Consider the following 18,379-nt stretch of genomic DNA (forward strand, 5'->3'; position numbering starts at 1 on the left):
GAGAGTGCCTTCCTCCATACAATCCACCTTGCATACTCAAGTTCTTTGGGAGGAATTTGCTTCTGCTAAGGAAGACCAGGTTGGCTGTGTTTATCCAGAGGCCCTTCTCATCTGCCAATCCTAAATTATGGAATGACCTGCCGGAGGAAATCCAACATATCACTACTCTTGATGTCTTTAAAAAGGCTGTCAAGACGGATCTCTTCTGGCCGGCCTTCCCTGACTAACCTCCCATTAGACTGATATGGATTACCCCTTGATTTGCCCTAAGATATCTCGCCTCAATTTTATCTATTTTAATCAGTTTTAACTTATATTTTACAGTGTTGTCATTTTAGTTTTAAGGTAGGGGATTAGGGGATTATGTAATTTTTAGTTATGCATGTACTGTGTATTTTATTAATGCAATTTTATTGTAACCTGCCTAGATCCTTCTGGAGAGGCGAGATATAAATAAAAACTATTATTATTGTTATTGTTGTTGTTGTTGTTGTTGTTGTTGCAACTTTACAGATATGTCACCAAATCCATTAACAGTAAACAGAGATGCAAAAAGTGCCCCTAAAGCTTATCTTTAAAATAAGACTTAAATATGCATTGATATAAAATACATGGTTTTAAAAGTCAAACAAACAAGCTCAGTGGAAGAGTGAGTGCTGTCATTGATCCCAGTTTTGTTTCCATAAGGTTCAGCATTTGTTTCAGCTGATGTTCAGTAGCATCAGTAAGATATAAATTAACACATGAAACCAGAAAAAAATCTGATGCATTTGTTTTGTATAAAAACTAGCTACCTTTATGTTTTAAAGTTTTGCAGGAGTCAAGTGGTGCAACCTACCCGTTTCTACCAGAGAGTTGAGTTTTCAAGGTTTTATTCCAAAACAAATAAACAAGCAAATAAATAAAGTGTCAAAACCTCTTTCCATCTTTGAAATCAGAGAACCCTTTTATCATCACTTTGATGAGCTATTAAGATTTAAATGACAAGGGGAAAAAAGCAACTCAAGCAAAGCTAATCCAAAGTAAGTCCATCTGTGAGAGGTCAGAGTTTATAAGTGACACTACCAGCCTCTCCATTTCTCCAGAATTGAGCGGATCACATCAAAAAAAGGTCAAAGAGATCTTGCAATACACAGCTATTACCTCAGGCTTATTAGCCAGGGAAAGTTCAAAATTATGCTTTTACTTTAAAGCCTAGCAACATTCTTTCAAAACTATCAACTGATATTCTGCAGCAGTTGCAATTTGTTTGCATTATATTACTCTAAATGTCTTAAGAATCTATTTAGTAGTCACTATCAGCTTCTCCTGATGCTCTTCTTTACCAGGTCACTGGCACTAGATGTATATCTTTAAGCAGCATGTGACAAGCAATGATGGTTGTTTGCATGAATTTCCACATTGATCCTTTCATTCAACCTTTCATCCAGCTCTGCACCAGTTCTGTCAGCTGTTAATCAGAGCATTTTATTTCATTTCCTTTCAGTTTATTTGTACGGTCGGCCTCTGTAGTCATAGATTCTTTATCCATGGATGCACATTTTCATTCACAACCATCATGTATATTCATAGTTTAACATTTTATAAAGAAATAGTCCTCCTTCTTTTTTTTTTTTATTTATATACCGCTATTCCAGAGATCATAGCGGTGAACAGCAAGTAAGCTAATTAGCAAGTAAGCTAATTTGCCCCCAACAGTTTGGGTACTCATTTTAGCAACCTCGGAAGGATGCAAGCCTGAGTCGAGCTTGGGCCCTTTTGCTGGTCTTGAACTCGCAACCTTGTGGTTTCGAGTGAATGGCTGCAGTACAGGCATTTAACCACTGCGCCACCAGGGCTCCTTCTGCCTTAGGGAGAGGCTTCAAGTGCCCTCCTTATCTTTCTCTTCACCTTTTTGTTGTTGTGTGGCTTAGGGTGACTCAAAGGTGAGCCTATCATGGAGTTTTCTTGGCAAGATTTGTTGCCTTCCCAAGGCTGAGGGAATTTGACTTTACCAAGGTCACCCAGTGGGTTTTGTGGCCAAGCGGGAAACTGAATCCTGGTCTCCAGAGTCGTAGTCCAATCGTCCAGGACAGAAAAGATGGAGGAGGAGGAAGAAGAGGGAAAGAGGCCAGGGCTTCCAAGTCTTATGGCCCCATAAGCAATTCTTGCTCAACCCTGGAGTCTCACCCCAAAGTTTGAGAACCACTGGTCTAGACATAAGGTGTGGAATGTTGGAAGGCAACCAGATGGTGGAGACTGGGTATATATTCCCCTAACACTGGTTGTGCTGGCTGCAGATGATGTGAGTTAACATTTGGATAAAAGAACTGTTGAAGGAATGGAAAGAAGAAGTCATGCTTCCATATGTCCTACTGCATTGACTCTCTTGGTTTGGAGATACTTGTGTTTTAGATTATATGTGTCTACTGGGATTTTTTAAAAAGAGTTCTATTCACATTTTTTCTTCAGGCTCCATGATAATAGTGAGTACAAGTAAGTACACTCCACCTGTAACTAGGCTTGCCATTTCACGGCTCCAGGCGGGATCTGGCCGGTTTTTTGACCTTGGGGAAGGTCCCGTCCCGCCTCTGCATTCTGTCCTGGGGACAGCTGGACTCCTGGTTCCTGCCTCTCCGTCTCAGCCTCCCCTTCCCAAAGCAGCCTCCGTTTATGTTGGAGAGGCTGCAGCCAGTCTCCCAGCTCCTCCATCCCCATTGGCCAGGCAGGGAGGAGGAGGGGCTTTTCATTCACCCAAGCAGAGACTACAGAGAGAGCTGTGGAGGAGGCAAGCAGAAGGCATGGTTTTGCAAGGCCTGGTAGACTTCTCTCTGGAGGGGGCGCACGGTGGAAGGAAAGGTTTCCCCAGGGCTTTGCAAAGATTTCTTCAGAGAGGGGTTGCCATTGCATCCTCTGAGGTTGAGAGAGAATGACTTTTACCAGGGTTTTACAAAGAGAGGGGTTGTCATTGCCATCCCCTGAGGCTGAGAGAGTGTGCTTTAGCCCAGTGGGGTATTTTTATGTCCAAACAACAGATTGCACCCTGGTTCTTCTCTATCACTGCCTCCTAATGTCCCTTAATTCTATTATTATTATTATTATTATTATTATTAACTGAAAGAGTCTGCTTCCTCAGATGCATTTGGTCTCAGAGGTGCTCCAAAATCTACATGTCCCTTAATTCTATTATTATTATTATTATTATTATTATTAACTGAAAGAGTCTGCTTCCTCAGATGCATTTAGTCTCAGATGTGCAACAAGATTTCTATGATATAAGGGTTTATATTAATGTGTTTTTAATATATATATATATATATATATATATATATTATTTTTTTGCTTTTAGTTGGTTGTGTCCTCCATTTATTTGAATGTCCTACATTTTGGGCTAAATTTTGTCCTACAATTTGCCCTACATTTTATCCTTGATTTTGTCCCGGTTTGGTGGTAGTGAATTATGGCAATTCTACCTGTAACACACTTATTGCTTTATATGGTGAGGGAAAGAAATAAGATACATCTTCAAGATACACTTGAATGGTTTGAATTAGGAGTATAAAATACCATTCATTTATGCTTTTTTTAAAAGTCAAACTTAGAAACCTTTTAGGGACAAGAACAAAATAAAACAAGGACTGAATTATTAGTCACACACATTGGGGATGGGGGAAAGAGCACATTTTCCTACAAGCCACATTTTAATATTATTGGAGCATTCAGTGAATTAATAACTGGAAATGTTTTGTCAATGAATAATTTGTACAAAATAATTTGTAAAAAGTATTAATTAAAATTCCTTTTGCAACAGGCATAATGTTCTTCAAATTAAATTTCTTGTACCTCAAAAGCTAGTGGCTCATTCTTTTGACATTATATTAGTCAATGTAACTGTAAATTACACATTTCACAGCAAAGCTAATCAAATTAATGGTCATGTATTATCAACTATGGCTAGTTCAGTATACAGACACAATTACTAATTTATGTGGCCCAGGCTGTTATACATCTCTTAACTGTAGTTTAGCTCCAAAAAAAAAAAAAAAAAAAAAAAAAAGGGGGGGGGGGGATAGCCATGAATACTCTCTATTTAAGGTGTCCATAAAACAATCAAATTCAGTGATGTTATTTTATTTATCTGCTGCCTCCCAGAGTGGGACTCAAGGCCTCTCACAGAGGAAGTCACAAAAATGCCATTTTCAAAATTACAGTAAAACCATCTCATTTAACACAGTATAATATTATTTTTAAAGGATACAAACATTTAAAAAATAAATAAAGGGCACCTCCACTCTCACCACAATATGAAGCCTACCTGAGAAGATTATATATTAAAAGCCTTCTTAAACAGAAATGCTTTTGTTAGCCAGTGAAAGGAAAGCAGGGAGGGGACTAGCATAACCTTCCATGGAAGACAATTTCAGAGGTGGAGCAGCCACTGTGAAGTCTCTTTCTCATGTCCTCATTATGTACACCTGTGACATCACTAGGGCCAAACGAAACCTTCTCCTGAAGACCTAGGGACGCTTTGTAGGTTCTAATGGCAAGATAATGGTCTTTCATATAATCTGAATACAAGTTACATAGCTGAGCAAATGCACTCCTAGCCACTGCTGTAACCTGAACATCCAGGCTGAGAGCTGAGTCCAGATGAATACCCAAGCTGCAAGCCTGAGATTTTAGGAAGAGTGTAACCCAATCCATTTCAGCCAGAGTCTCTATTGCCTGATCTGCCTTTTGTCTGACCAGGAATATTTCTGTCTTGTCTGGATTAAGTTTCAATTTGTTTGCCCTCATCCAGTCTATTAGTGATGACAGACACTAATTCAATACCAAGATGCTGTCCTTGGAATGGAAAGGAGAGGTACAATTGGGTGCTATCAGGATATTGTTGGCACTGAACCCCAAACCTCCAGATGAAAACATTCAGTAAGGACGACAGAACTGAGCCCTGAGGGAGTCCACAGTCAGAGCATCAAACAGGAGTCCCCAGCATTACCTTCTGAGTTAACGTCTCCAAGAAGGACCAGAACCACTGCATAAATTCTACCCAGAGAGCTGGCCCAAAAGGATACCATGGTCAATGGTATCAAAAGCCATTTAGAGATCCAGCAGAACCAACAGGGACATGATACTCCTATGCAGTTCCATGCATAGTTCATCCACCAAGACAATCAAAGTTTCCTCCACCCCATTACCAGACCTGAAGCCAAACTGAAATGGATCTAGATAATCCAACTCATCCAGTAACCCCTGGAGCTGGGAGGCTACCACAACTCTAGACCTTTCCCAAAAATGGAATGTTAAGAGACTGGCCAATAATTATTCAGAATGGTGTGATCCTGAAATGGCTTCCTTAGTAATGGCCTCACCACAGCCTCTTTTAGGCAGGATGGGAACTTCCCTTCTTGCAGTGAGGTATTCATTATGCCCCTTACCCACTCAGCCAGTCCCCATCTAGCTGCTTTCAGAAACCAGGGAGGGTAATGGCTCTCACCCCTCTTTGACAAGCAGGCAAGATTACATCCACTGGACCCATCTCAACAACTCATCCAAGTCAGAGTGAATCCAAACTATTTTGTCTGCAAAGTTTCTTGTAAAGGACAGGATTAAAACTTAAAAGGACCTTGACATATTAGAGGGCTGAGCTAAAGCTAGCAAGATGAATTTCAACAGGGAGAAGTGTAAGTTGTTACCCGCCTCGATCCCCAAAACGTAAGAGGCGGGATATAAATAAATATTTCATTTATTCATTCAAGATCCTACACCTAGGCAGAAAAAAATCAAACGTGCAGATATAGGATGGGACACCTGGCTAGACAACAGTTTATGTGAAAGGGATCCAAGAGTCTTCATAGAATCATAGAGTCATAGAATTGTAGAGTTGGAAAAGACCACAAGGGCCATCCAATTCAACCCCCTGAAATGCAGCAACTCTCAATCAAAATATCCCTGACAGATGGCCATCCAGCCTCTGTTTAAAGACCTCTAAGGAAGGAGACTCCACTATGCTCCAAGGGAGTTTGTTCCACTGTCGAACATCTCTTACTGTCAGGAAGTTCCTCCTAATGTTGAGGTGGAATCTCTTTTCCTGTAGCTTGCATCCATTGTTCCGGGTCCTGTTCTCTGGAGCAGCAGAAAACAAGCTTGCTCCCTCCTCAATATGACATTCCTTCAAATATTTAAACAGGGCTATCATATCACCTCTTAACTTTCTCTTCTCCAGGCTAAACATCCCCAGCTCCCTAAGTGGGTCCTCATAGGGCATGGTTTCCAGACCCTTCACTATTTTAGTCACCCTCCTTTGGACATGCTCCAGTTTCTCAACATCCTTTTTGAATTGTGGTGTTCAGAACTGGACACAGTATTCTGGGTGGGGCCTGACAAAAAGAAGAATAGAATGGCATTACTACTTCCCTTGATCTAGACATTATACTTCTATTGATGCAGCCTAAAATTGCATTGGCCTTTTTAGGTGTCTCATCACATTGTCTTAGTAGACCACAAGCTGAAAATGAGTCAGCATTGTGATGTGGCAGCCAAGAAAGCCAACACAATTCTTGGTTGCATCAATAGGAGTATAGTGTCTAGATGGAGGAAAGTGATAGTACCACTGTATTCTGCTTTGGTCAGGCCTCACCTGGAATATTATGTTCAGTTCTGGACACCACAATTCAAAATATGTGCAGAGGAGGGCAACCAAAATGGTGAAAGATCTGGAAGCCATTCCCTATTATGAGTGGTTTAGGGAACTGGAAATGTTTAGCCTGATGAAAAGAAGGTTAAGGGAGACATGATACAAATATTTAAATATCTAAAGGGCTATCATATCAAAGAGGGAAGATGGTTGTTTTCCATGGCACCAGAGACTAGGACAAGAAGCAATGGATTCAAACTACAGGAAAAAAATTCCACCTAAATCTCAGGAGGCACTTCCTGGTGGACAAAACTGTTTGTCAATGGAATAAGCTGCCTTGGTGTGTGGTGGACTCTCCTTCTTTGGACATTTTTAATCAGATGCTGGATGGCCATCTGTTGAGGGAGCTTTGATTAGTGTTCCTGCATGGCAAGGGATTGGACACGATGGCCCCTGTGGTCTCTTCCAACTCTATGATTCTATGATTCTATAAATTCTTCACAGCTGCCCCTGATAACAGCTGCTCCACGATAACACTATGCAAATGTAATGGTGACTGAGAAGTATAATTTTTTATTGTCACCCTTGCCACACCCTTCGAGTGAGCTGTAGCCTGTGTTCTGGCAGACTCGCTCTCAATCTTCCACCCTCATTCCTCTAATCTCTGTCCGGCTCGTTTCATCACCAACAGATCCCTAGTGAACCTGGGGGCTCTCTTGGCTCTGCTTCATGGGAAGGGATTCAATGGATTACCTACCAGGGCAACAGGACATCGTCAAAGCTCAGAGACAGAGGAAGATGGTTGTAAAAGTGTGCCATTTGTCAAACAGATTTTTCTAACACAACAAAAGGCATGTTTTTACCACTGTCGCCCTTGGGAATAGAACAGAAATTCTTTGACAACATGCAAAGAGGTAAGCACAAAGCCATTTATCTATCACTGTGTCTTGGTTTACTTTTGTAATGTATTAAGGCTCTTAGTGTCTGGCTGTTTACCCTCATGCAGTCCATTACTGAGCTCAGGAAAATGTTCAAGGTTGTTAACCACTTTCCTGAAGCTGGGTAACAGTGCTATAGAGCTCTAACTTATCAGTATATGGATGACATGAGAGATATCAATGGCATCTCAATCCAAAATTCTGGATATTTCTCTCAGTGGTTTCATGTAGCTCTTAGAGGCAAGAGAACAGAACTAGTAGCTATCTACTAATGGCCACTTTGCTGAACAGTATTCTACGTTCTGGATACAATTGAGCAGGAAGGATTGGGACAACTCCAATAAAGTACCTGCAAGTCCCAGAGTTGCTAAGTAGGCAGTAAATGCCCATATAATGGTTCAGACAGTACACAATTTTGGTCTCTGTTTTAGAAATTCCTTCCTTGCACTATAAATTATGTGTACATTGTTGCGCAACCAGGATGTGATTTATTACAGTGGAGGCATTCATGCACTGCTTGTATTTACATAAGAAACAGTGCCTAATGAAAAACAAGATTAATATCCAACAGGAAAATGTAGCCTAAACACATCAGTGTGTGCTTACATGACAGCCCTTTTAAAAAAAATACTGCTTAAATTAAAAACTTTCTAGTAAGTTTGACTACTAAGCCTTACAATCAATTATCTTGCTTATTTTTAATGGCAAGGACCTTGTTGTTCTCTTTTAATTCAACCTGATGTTCTACATTTTTAATAGTCTGACAGCACTTTAAAAAAAAAAACCCTTTAAATTTCTACTATATTATGAAGCAAATACCAAATCATAACCTGTGGCTTTGTTACAGGTTTATATTTAACAATCAGAAGGAAGAAAGTGCAGAAAAAGTTAAAATCCTTCATTATAAGAAATGATAATGCTTATATTAACATAAGAGGTTTGGCAGGTGTAATTATTAGGAAAAGGTAATTCCTGCTTGCCAGTCAGCTCCTGCTTGTTCTTTCACACATCAGGTTTTCTGAAGATAAAGAAAACTTACCCCAACAGCACAAGTGTATTTCCCTATTCTGGAAGATTAAAATTTGACACATATTTCTATTACTTTTCATAGCAACACATAGTACTTCCTCAGTAAAGATTTAATCAGTAATTTATACTGAATTAATTTCCATTGAAATCCATTACAAGTTCAACTTGATTTAGGTTACACTGATTTTAGCGAGAAGTAAGGTCTAATCCGAACTTCAGAAAGAATGCCGCTTGACACCACTTCTGTGCATCCCCCTCATTCTCTAGATCTAGATTTTAGGCAACAGTGGGGAGGGCAGATGAAGAATATTCTGCCACCCACTAGCATGCACTTTCCTTACACTGATTTTTTTTTTTTTTAAGGAGTAAAAATCCAGATGGTACTCATTAGTGTCAATTGTAACTGTTAATATGCTCAATAGATTGTGCATGATATGTTCCAGTTAGAATTATGAATTCAGTGTTTACTGCAGCAGACTTTAACACTGTTCTGCTGGCATCTCTAGAGCTCCTCCAGTTTTACTGACATTTTCTGTAGAATCACGTGATCTATTTCTAGGGGTGCAGCTACACTGCAGAATTAATGCAGTTACCTCTTTACTGCTATGACTCAATGCTGTGGAATTCTGGGATTTGTAGTTTTGTGAGATATTTAGCCTTCTGTGTCAGAGAGCCCTGGTGCCACAGCAAGCTACATACTCCAGAATGCCATAGTACTGAGCCATGGAAGTTAAAATGCTGTCAAACTTTATTATTTCTGTAGTGTGGCTTCCAGGTGTTTTGGACTTTGCATTTTTTAAATTATTTTTTTGTCTAAACACAAAATAATTTTATGTTTCATATACACCTTATACACAAAGGTAATTTTATACAATATTTTTAATTAATTTAAATAATTTTGAAACAAAATCTGTGTACAATGAACTATCAGAAAGCAAATGTATCACTATCTCACCGACCCATGAAAAATGTTTTGGTTTTTGGAGTATTTTTGATTTCAGAATTCCAGATAATGAAGACTCAGCCTGTACAAAATTTACCAAGCAGCTCTTTGTCAAAGTGGAATGAAGACCAAAGCTAGAATGAGGCTCATAGTCATGGGAGACTAAACTGTTTTTTTTCCTTAACTTATTTTTTTAACACTGTCATATTAAATTCTATTTGTCAAAATGCTAAAGGTTTCTCCACTTCAAAAGTATAATGGAAATCTGTATTAGTTCACACTGCAACAATAAGCTGTCTAAAAGCTGCACAAGATTTAAAATGATTTCCACACTTCTTGCCTACAGACCAGATGGCCATCTGTCAGGAGTTTTTTGATTGAATATTCCTGCATGGCAGGGGGTTGGACTGGATGGCCCTTGTGGTCTTTGCCAACTCTATGATTCTAAATCAATTTCTCTTAGCAAGCCTAGCTCTTTCATTAGGCAACATGGAGCAGCCATATCAGGCAACATATTTTGTATATAATGATAGTAAATTGGTAGATATTGCATTTGCTATTATTCTATCTCCAGGGATGACAGAAGATATTTGCCAGATTTTCTTCATGATGTATCCATATAAATTGGTTGGTTTTGTGTATCATGCATCTTAAATTGTGTTGGTGTGGGACACCAGTTTAATGTTACAAATAATAAAATACTTCTCAATCAATATGGGCTAATGGAAATTTCTATTGTTGTTGTTACACGCCATCAAGTTGGCTTTGACTTATGGCAAATTATGAATAAGAGAATGTCTACTATAACATGCTCACTCCAAGTCCTGCAATGTTTATGTGTTCCATTTCTTGTTTTATAGTGGGCCTTTGTATCTGCTTGTGTTTGGTTCCAGGAGCCCCCATGGGCATGTGGATGCTCAAGTCTCATTAAATACAATGGCATTGTAAAATGCTGTGCCATATATAAAAAGATAAAATCAAGGTTTGCTTTTTTGGATTATTTTTAATATATATATATATTTTCAAACCGTGGATGCTTTAATCCATGGATAAAGAATCTGTGGATGGGGGGGGGGGGGGGGGGCAACTGTGCTATTGTGCGAAACAGACCTGCATAAAAAGCTGGCTTCTGGACAACTTGGGGGCATGGCATACCGATGACCCCCCCCACCCCGATGCCTGGAAACCAGCTTCAAGCAGTCCAGACGTGGGCCGGCTTCCAGAGGATCTGGTGGTGCGATGTTTATACATGCTGCCGGAGCACCTGAAATCCAGCTTCCAGCTGCAGAGGGGAGGAAAAGCCAGGTTTTGAAAATGCAAAATGGAGTGGCTGTTTGCTGCTTCTTTTTTGGCAGGCAAAAAGGAAGATTGGGGCTCTGGCGTGCAGTTGCTGTGGCCCCAATCCACCTTCATAAGGGGCAGCTTAAAGCCACTCCTTTAGGGAGGTCTGTTTTGCCTCTAAGTCTATCTTTTTTATTATTTATGCTTCTCACATTCCAGGTACCTATAATATGTGTTGTGCAGCCTCAGACTTTCCTTTTCCTTTTCAGCACATCAACAGCTGAATGTCCTCTTGGCTTAGGTCCAGTTTAGTCATTAGCCGGAGCATCATTCATAGTTGTCTTCTATTCCAACCCAGTGGGACATTGAGGGATTTATGACCCGGGAGTCTCTTGTCTCTTTTGATGGTCTCATCATAGGATTTTCATGATAGAAGACATTCAGAAGGGCTTTGCCGTGCCTCCCTCTATACATTGCTAATAAGCGTTGACTATGGTGCCACTGTTGTTGTTTTTTCTCTGAGAGATCCTCTGCCAGTGTCAGACACACACTATTCCTGCTGCTGCCTAGTAGCTCTTCAGCACATTTAAGCTGATTCCTCAGCAAAAAACTATCTGAAGTAACACTGCTTCCATCAGCATAACCTCTTGCCTCATAGCAGCACACAATCCTATCACCGCAGAAATGCAGTGCCATTGGTGGGAACCACTTAGACAGCTCATTCTGATTTCTACAATCACATTATCAATAAGGATTGTATACCTGACAGACAGACTCAAATATTATGACCCAGGGATGGCTGATGGATGTAGCACTGCTGTTCCTGTAGCTATCCCGAGTTGAACAAGAGCCCTGCCAGTGCTGGACCTCTCTCTTCAAAACTTTGGCACATACATAACAGTTGCCCATCTTGGAGCAGCTGCAGGAGGAGCAGCCATAACACCAAAGGTCGATTTGCCATCCCATGGCAGCAGTTCCAACATCTGCCCCTGCTGTGACCAGACACTTTAGATGTAAATTATGTATGAAAATAACAGGCACTGATAAATTTTATATTTCTTTATTGAAGTACAAAAGTTGATATTTATGTGAAATTCATATCAGATGTGTATAAATCAGTAAAATCTCAAGAGACCTCAGATAGCTCTCACTTCTGTGATGACCCTGGCATAGAATCATAGAATCATAGAGTTGGAAGAGACCGCAAGGGCCATCCAGTCCAACCCCCTGCCATGCAGGAAATCACAATCAAAGCATCCCTGACAGATGGCCATCCAGCCTCTGTTTGAACACCTCTAAGGAAGGAGACTCCACTACACTCCGAGGGAGTTTGTTCCACTGTCGAACAGCCCTTACTGTCAGGAAGTTCCTCCTAATGTTGAGGTGGAATCTCTTTTCCTGGAGCTTGCATCCATTGCTCTGTGTCCTAGTCTCTGGAGCAGCAAAAAACAAGCTTGCTCCCTCCTCAATATGACATCCCTTCAAATATTTAAACAGGGCTATCATATCACCTCTTAACCTTCTCTTCTCCAGGCTAAACATCCCCCAGTCGTTCCTCTTAGGGCATGGTTTCCATACCTTTCACCATTTTAGTTGCCCTCCTTTGGACATGTTCCAGCTTCTCAATGTCCTTTTTTAATTGTGGTGCCCAGAAGTGGACACAATATTCCAGGTGGGGCCTGACCAGAGCAGAATAGAGTGGCACTATTACTTCCCTGGATCTAGACACTATACTTCTATTGATGCAGCCTAAAATCGCATTGGCCTTGTTAGATGCCACATCACACTGTTGACTCATGTTCAACTTGTGGTCTACTTGGACTCCTAGATCCCTTTCACACATAGTTTCACTCAGCCAGGTGTCCCCCATCCTATATCTGTGCTTTTCATTTTTCCACCCTAAGTGCAGTACCTTACATTTCTCCGTGTTGAATTTCATTTTGTTAGCTTTGGCCCAGTTTTCCAGTCTGTTCAGGTCATTTTGAATCTTGATCCTGTCCTCTGGAGTATTAGCTACTCCTCCTAATTTGGTATCATCTGCAAATTTGATAAGTATCCCCCCAATTTTTTCCTCCAAGTCATTGATAAAGATGTTGAATAACACTGGCCCCAGGACAGAGCCTTGTGGGACCCCACTGGTCACTTCTCTCTAGAATGAAAAGGAGCCATTGTTGAGCACCCTTTGCGGCCGTTCGGTCGGTCAACCAGTTACAAATCCATGTAACAGTTGCCTTGTCTAGTCCACATTTTACAAGCTTGTTTGCAAGAATATCATGGGGAACTTTGTCAAAGGCCTTACTGAAATCAAGATATACGATATCCACAGCATTCCCTTCATATAACAAGCTGGTAATTTTATCAAAAAAAGAGATCAGGTTTGTCTGGCATGAGTTCTTTCTCTGAAACCCATGTTGACTTTTTGTGATTATGGCATTGCTTTCTAGATGTTCACAGACTCTCTGTTTAATGATCTGCTCTAGAATTATTCCTGGTATTGATGTCAGACTAACTGGACGATAATTGTTTGGATCCTCTTTTTCCCCCTTTTTGAAGATGGGGACAACGTTTGCCCTCCTCCAGTCTGCTGGGATCTCTCCTGTTTTCCAGGAGTTCTCAAAGATTATTGCCAATGGCTCCGATATTACATTTGCCAGTTCTTTTAATACCCTCGGATGTAGTTCATCTGGTCCTGGAGACTTAAATTCATTTAGATTAACAAGGTATTCCTCTACTATCTCTTTACTTATTCTGTACTGAAATTCCCCTAATCTGTCCTCAGCTCCATTATCCTCAGGTTGAGCACTCTTTGCCTTTTCTGAGAAGACTGAGGCAAAGAAGGTGTTGAGTAATTCTGCCTTTTCTCTGTCTTCTGTTAGCATTTGCCATCTTCTGCATGCAGTGGCCCTACCGTTTCCTTCTTCTTCCTTTTGTTGCGGACATACCCAAAAAAGCCCTTTTTGTTGTTCTTAACCTCTCTAGCAAGCCTGAGTTCATTCTGAGCTTTAGCTTTTCTGACTTTATCTCTACACAGGCTCGCTATTTGTTTGAATTCCTCTTTGGTGATTTCCCCATTTTTCCATTTCTTATACATGTCCCTTTTTAATCTTAGCTCAGTTGAAAGTTCTTTAGTCATCCATCCTGGTTTCTTGAGACATCTCCCATTTTTCTTCCTCACTGGAACTGTTTGAAATTGTGCCTTCAGTATTTAAGAAACTCCCATCCATCTTGAGCTCCCTTCCCTTTTAGTATTGTTGACCATGGAATCACACTCAGTATTTCTTTAAGTTTACTAAAATTGGCTTTCCTAAAGCCTAGAATGCGTGTCTGACTATGACTGGCTTCTCCTTTCCATTGTATAACAAACTGTAGGAGAACATGGTCACTCCCACCTAAGGATCCCACCACTTACACTCCATTAACTTGGTCATCCCTATTGGTTAGGATCAGATCCAAAATAGCTGATCCCCTTGTTGCCTCTTCGACCTTTTGGACAATGAAGTTATCTCCAAGGCAAGTGAGGAATTTGCTAGAACTTGAGGGTTTGGCTGAGTTTGCCTTCCAGAAAATATCAGGATAGTTGAAGTCGCCCATAATTACTACATCTCTCTTTTCTGAATGTGTGGTTATCTGTTCTTGAAAGACATCATCCAATTCCTCACTCTGACTTGGGGGTCTGTAGTAGACTCCCACAATAACATCCTTGTTGTTTCCCTGCTCTTTAATTTTTATCCAGATGTGCTCTTCCACTGCATTTCAGTCCCCTGCATATCTTAAGACTGATACCACCAATTTCATGTTGTTAAGCAGGGGTAGGCAACCTGCGGCCCGTGGGCCGGATGCGGCCCGGCAAGGCCTTGGGACCAGCCCCAGCCCAGTCCTGCCGCCGATTGCCGCCGGAGCCTTTGGCCTATCAGGAGAAGGCAGGCAAGGGGGAGGCAAGCGGCAGGCAAGGGGGGCAATTATCTATAGAAGCCCCCAAAATATGCATTTATATTAACAGTTTTTTAAAAATCAGCAATTTTTTTAGCGTGTCCTCCATATTTTTTTAAAAAGTGTCTTCCATTTGAAAATTTTGCCCTACATTTGTCCCGGTTTATTTATTTATTTATTTATTTATTAAAAAAATTGTTTATTTATTTATTTATTGGCTTCGGCCCCCCCAGTTGTCTGAGGGACAGCAACCCGGCCCCCGGCTCAAAAAGGTTGCCTACCCCTGTTGTTAAGTTTGCCACTAAAAACTGCAGTCTCTGTAAATGTAGGGATTTGGCTACCAAGTTATTGCATCATGAGACACTCTGGATACATAGGTCAAAGAAAGCTTATCCTAATGGTTGAAACAAATGGCTAGAACTGGACTATTTTTGCAAATGCTGTAGTTCACCTTCTTGTGATCATAGTTTTGAAATAGCTACATGGCAGTTAATTATCCATCTTATAAATGAGATAAAATCATGGTGCCCTTCAGAATTTAAATTCAGATGTCAAGGTTTTCTAGGCTTTAAAATGTTTTTCATTGTTGGACCCCCTGGAATGATTACTTCTTGCATTCAAGACGCTAAATGTGCAGCAATGTTTTAATAGTTTTTATTGTTGATGAGTTCAATATTAAAATTAATTTTGTCTGGACATAACTAGGTAAAATTTGCATAACAATCAGTGATCTTCCCTATATACTTTTAAAAGAAGCAACACAACATTCACCTCATCCATGAAGTATGAACACGTTACTCTCAAAACTGACAGAAGAAACTCATCAAAAGTCATGCAGAGACCATTTTGTAGTTACATAAGTCCCCCACAACCTTTCCAACTGTGTTTGTTGTTGTTGCACCTCTTGCACATATGTTTGTTGGTACAGTTTGTTATTTGTGTAGTAACTTAGCTATCATATTTTATAAAAAATAGTCTTATTCAGTACCTCAGCATTCCTATTATTGTGTGCCCCAGGTTATTCTCTCTTTGCCACCTTAATATCTCTTATTCTAAATCTTTATAGGGACCGCCTGCTCTCTTTTGTGTGTCTGTTTTTGCAATCATCACAGCCCAAATACAAATGTCATTCTCAATTCGTACAGACCCACTCAGTAAGCTAACATTTTTGTAAGTTTCATTGATTCAATGGGGCTGCTTTAATTGGAAGTAACTGGAACAAGGCTCACATTTCCCCCCCTTGAATTGCGTGTAATAATGCAGGAGATTAAAAAAAAAACAGTTTATTTTTAAGTTTTATAATACACACTTACTTTTAATGGACTGAGAGGATTAGCTTTATTATTCTAGCATGTTATTTTCAAAGAAATGACTCAACTCGTGCTCTAATTTAGAAATTATAGATTAATATATATCTTTACCTCCAAAGCAGCCAGTGAAGGAAAGCAGGAACATTTGTTTCCATAGTAACAACATCTTCAGCTGCCAAAAGTTAGAAGTTCTTGTCCAGCTTCAAATGAATACAACACTTAGCTGTCCACACAGAACCTTTAATCTGTTAAAACATGAATACACAAATAATTTAATGATAGGATTCACCACATTAAAAGCTCAGTTACCTGTCATGCTAACATTTAGTATTGACAGACTGACAGTCCATCAGAGCCGCTGAAATTATTCTCTCTTCAGTTTAGGCTCTGTAAAAACCTATAATTGGAACTAGAGTATCGCATACCATGCCACCCAGCAATCATGTAGTTTTAGTGCTTTTGGGCAGGCTGCAAATGCAGAAGTTTAAATATCCAGTTTCAACATGCCCAACTTTATTTTTCAAAAGCACTAATTTTGTTTATACCAAGAGGGTGCAAAACTGTACATAAGCCCATAACAAAGCCATCCAAATGAATCCACAATTTCTTTGTCCAAGAATTATATTCTAATAATAACAATCTAGGCATACTACTTAATTCACAACATCTGTACTGAGATTCTAGTGACGTTTTCACTAGTACAGTACAGTGGTTTTTCAATGAAATTAATCTAGGTATGAAAATTCATTCTGAAACCTGGGGGGGGGAGGGGAGAATTTGTGGTTAACTGCCATCCAATCAACTTTATTTGCAAATTTATTATCAAATCTGGGGGAAAATAATTTGTTGCTAACTGCCATCAATTGACTTCAACTTATGGCAACCCCGTGAATGAGAAACCTCCAAGTCCCCCTGTAAACAACAGCCCAGCTCAGGTGTTGCAGACTGGTTTCTTTGACTGAGTCTATCCATCTACAATGTAGTCTTCTGCTGTTCCTACCCCTTTCTACTTTACCAAGCACTACTGTCTTTTTTACTGAGTCATGCCTTATCATGATATGGTCAAAGTACAACAGTCTGTTTAGTCATTGTGACGTATAGAGAGAGTTCATGCTTGATTTTCTCTGGAACCCATTCATTTGTCTTCTTTTAGCAATCCACAGTATCCACAGAACTCTTCTGCAGCACCACATTTCAAATGAGCTGGTTTTCTTCCTATCAGCTTTCTTCATTAAAACTATATGAAGAGTGCTACAATAGTTTAGTCAAGGAAAGGCCCGATTTTTACAGTGTACACATAATCTCATTGGTGGACCTACTCAAGCTTCCCTAAGCTTAGGAACAAGTCCACAGAGAAATCACACAATGCACAACTGCAGATAATAGCCAGCTCTTTTATCCACAGCCATGTGGTAGATTTCCTTACTGCTATCATGTATTTGTGGATTTTCTTATTCTTTGACTTAGCTCCTATTTTTCCTGCCTCTGTTAAATGTGCATTACATGGCCCTCAATCTTTCCCGAGGAAATAGAAACATTTATCCTCCTCCCTCAACAGCATAGACAATCTATGAATTTGATAAATTCTGCCTTGTGGCAATGATGGCAATTCAGTGATGATCAAATGAAAGTCACTGGGGGAAATGAGTCCTCCTCTTACTACTTAGGTCAGTATTATAAGAATATAATCTGTAGTTTTCCATAGATTTAGAGATTCTGGCACATAAGCAGTCATGGCAAAACATATTTCACAAACAGCTGGCAGGTAAAGTATTTGGTTACTGTACATATGGAGAGAAAGAGAGGATTGAGGGTACAAATCTTTGAAATGTATAGCATACCACTGAAAGTTGCAATACAGCTATTAAAGGCAAGCTATTTTTATTTGATATCATTTCAGTGCATTGCTTATGACTTGAATCTTCTAGCAAAGGCTATAATAAGCATTAATATGTTGAAAACAACATTGCCATAGTGCAAAGCCAATATTCTGAATGTCTTCAACAATCATCATATTGTTATGCTGAATTTGAAGAATTTCCAGGAACAGAAACAAATGAAAGAAAGTAAAGCTTTTCTGCCAAAAGGACCTAGATGAGGCTCAGGTATTAGATATTTAGATAGCCTGCTCCACACAAAGATCTGTTTGATGTGTGCTTTCTAACACACATTCTCAGACAATTATTCCTACAAACACTCAGAAGCAGATTCTGAATGCCTTCTAGAGTTTAGTTCAAGGAGCATACAATCTGCTACAACTAATATCAATCCAAAATGAGAAAGGAAAAACAAAAGAAATACATCAAAAGACTTTTTATTTATTTTTTACTGA

The 18,379-nt window shown here is 39.8% G+C and overlaps 1 protein-coding gene across 2 annotated transcripts in view; it reads right to left on the reverse strand.

The window, feature by feature from the left end:
* Positions 1-18,379, reverse strand: part of LOC149321331 (contactin-3-like) — a 251,310-nt gene that overhangs the window by 177,060 nt on the left and 55,871 nt on the right. For both annotated transcript variants that reach the window (XM_089519717.1, XM_089519708.1), the window contains exon 2: positions 16,159-16,292. In XM_089519717.1, the coding sequence (XP_089375843.1) occupies positions 16,159-16,213 (55 nt within the window). In that variant the 5' untranslated portion in view covers positions 16,214-16,292. The remainder of the gene's footprint in view (positions 1-16,158; positions 16,293-18,379) is intronic.

Source organism: Sceloporus occidentalis, unplaced genomic scaffold (genome assembly GCF_023333645.1).
Source record: "Sceloporus occidentalis isolate IW3139 unplaced genomic scaffold, rSceOcc1.0.p SCAF_1, whole genome shotgun sequence".
Taxonomy (NCBI): Eukaryota; Metazoa; Chordata; class Lepidosauria; order Squamata; family Phrynosomatidae; genus Sceloporus; species Sceloporus occidentalis.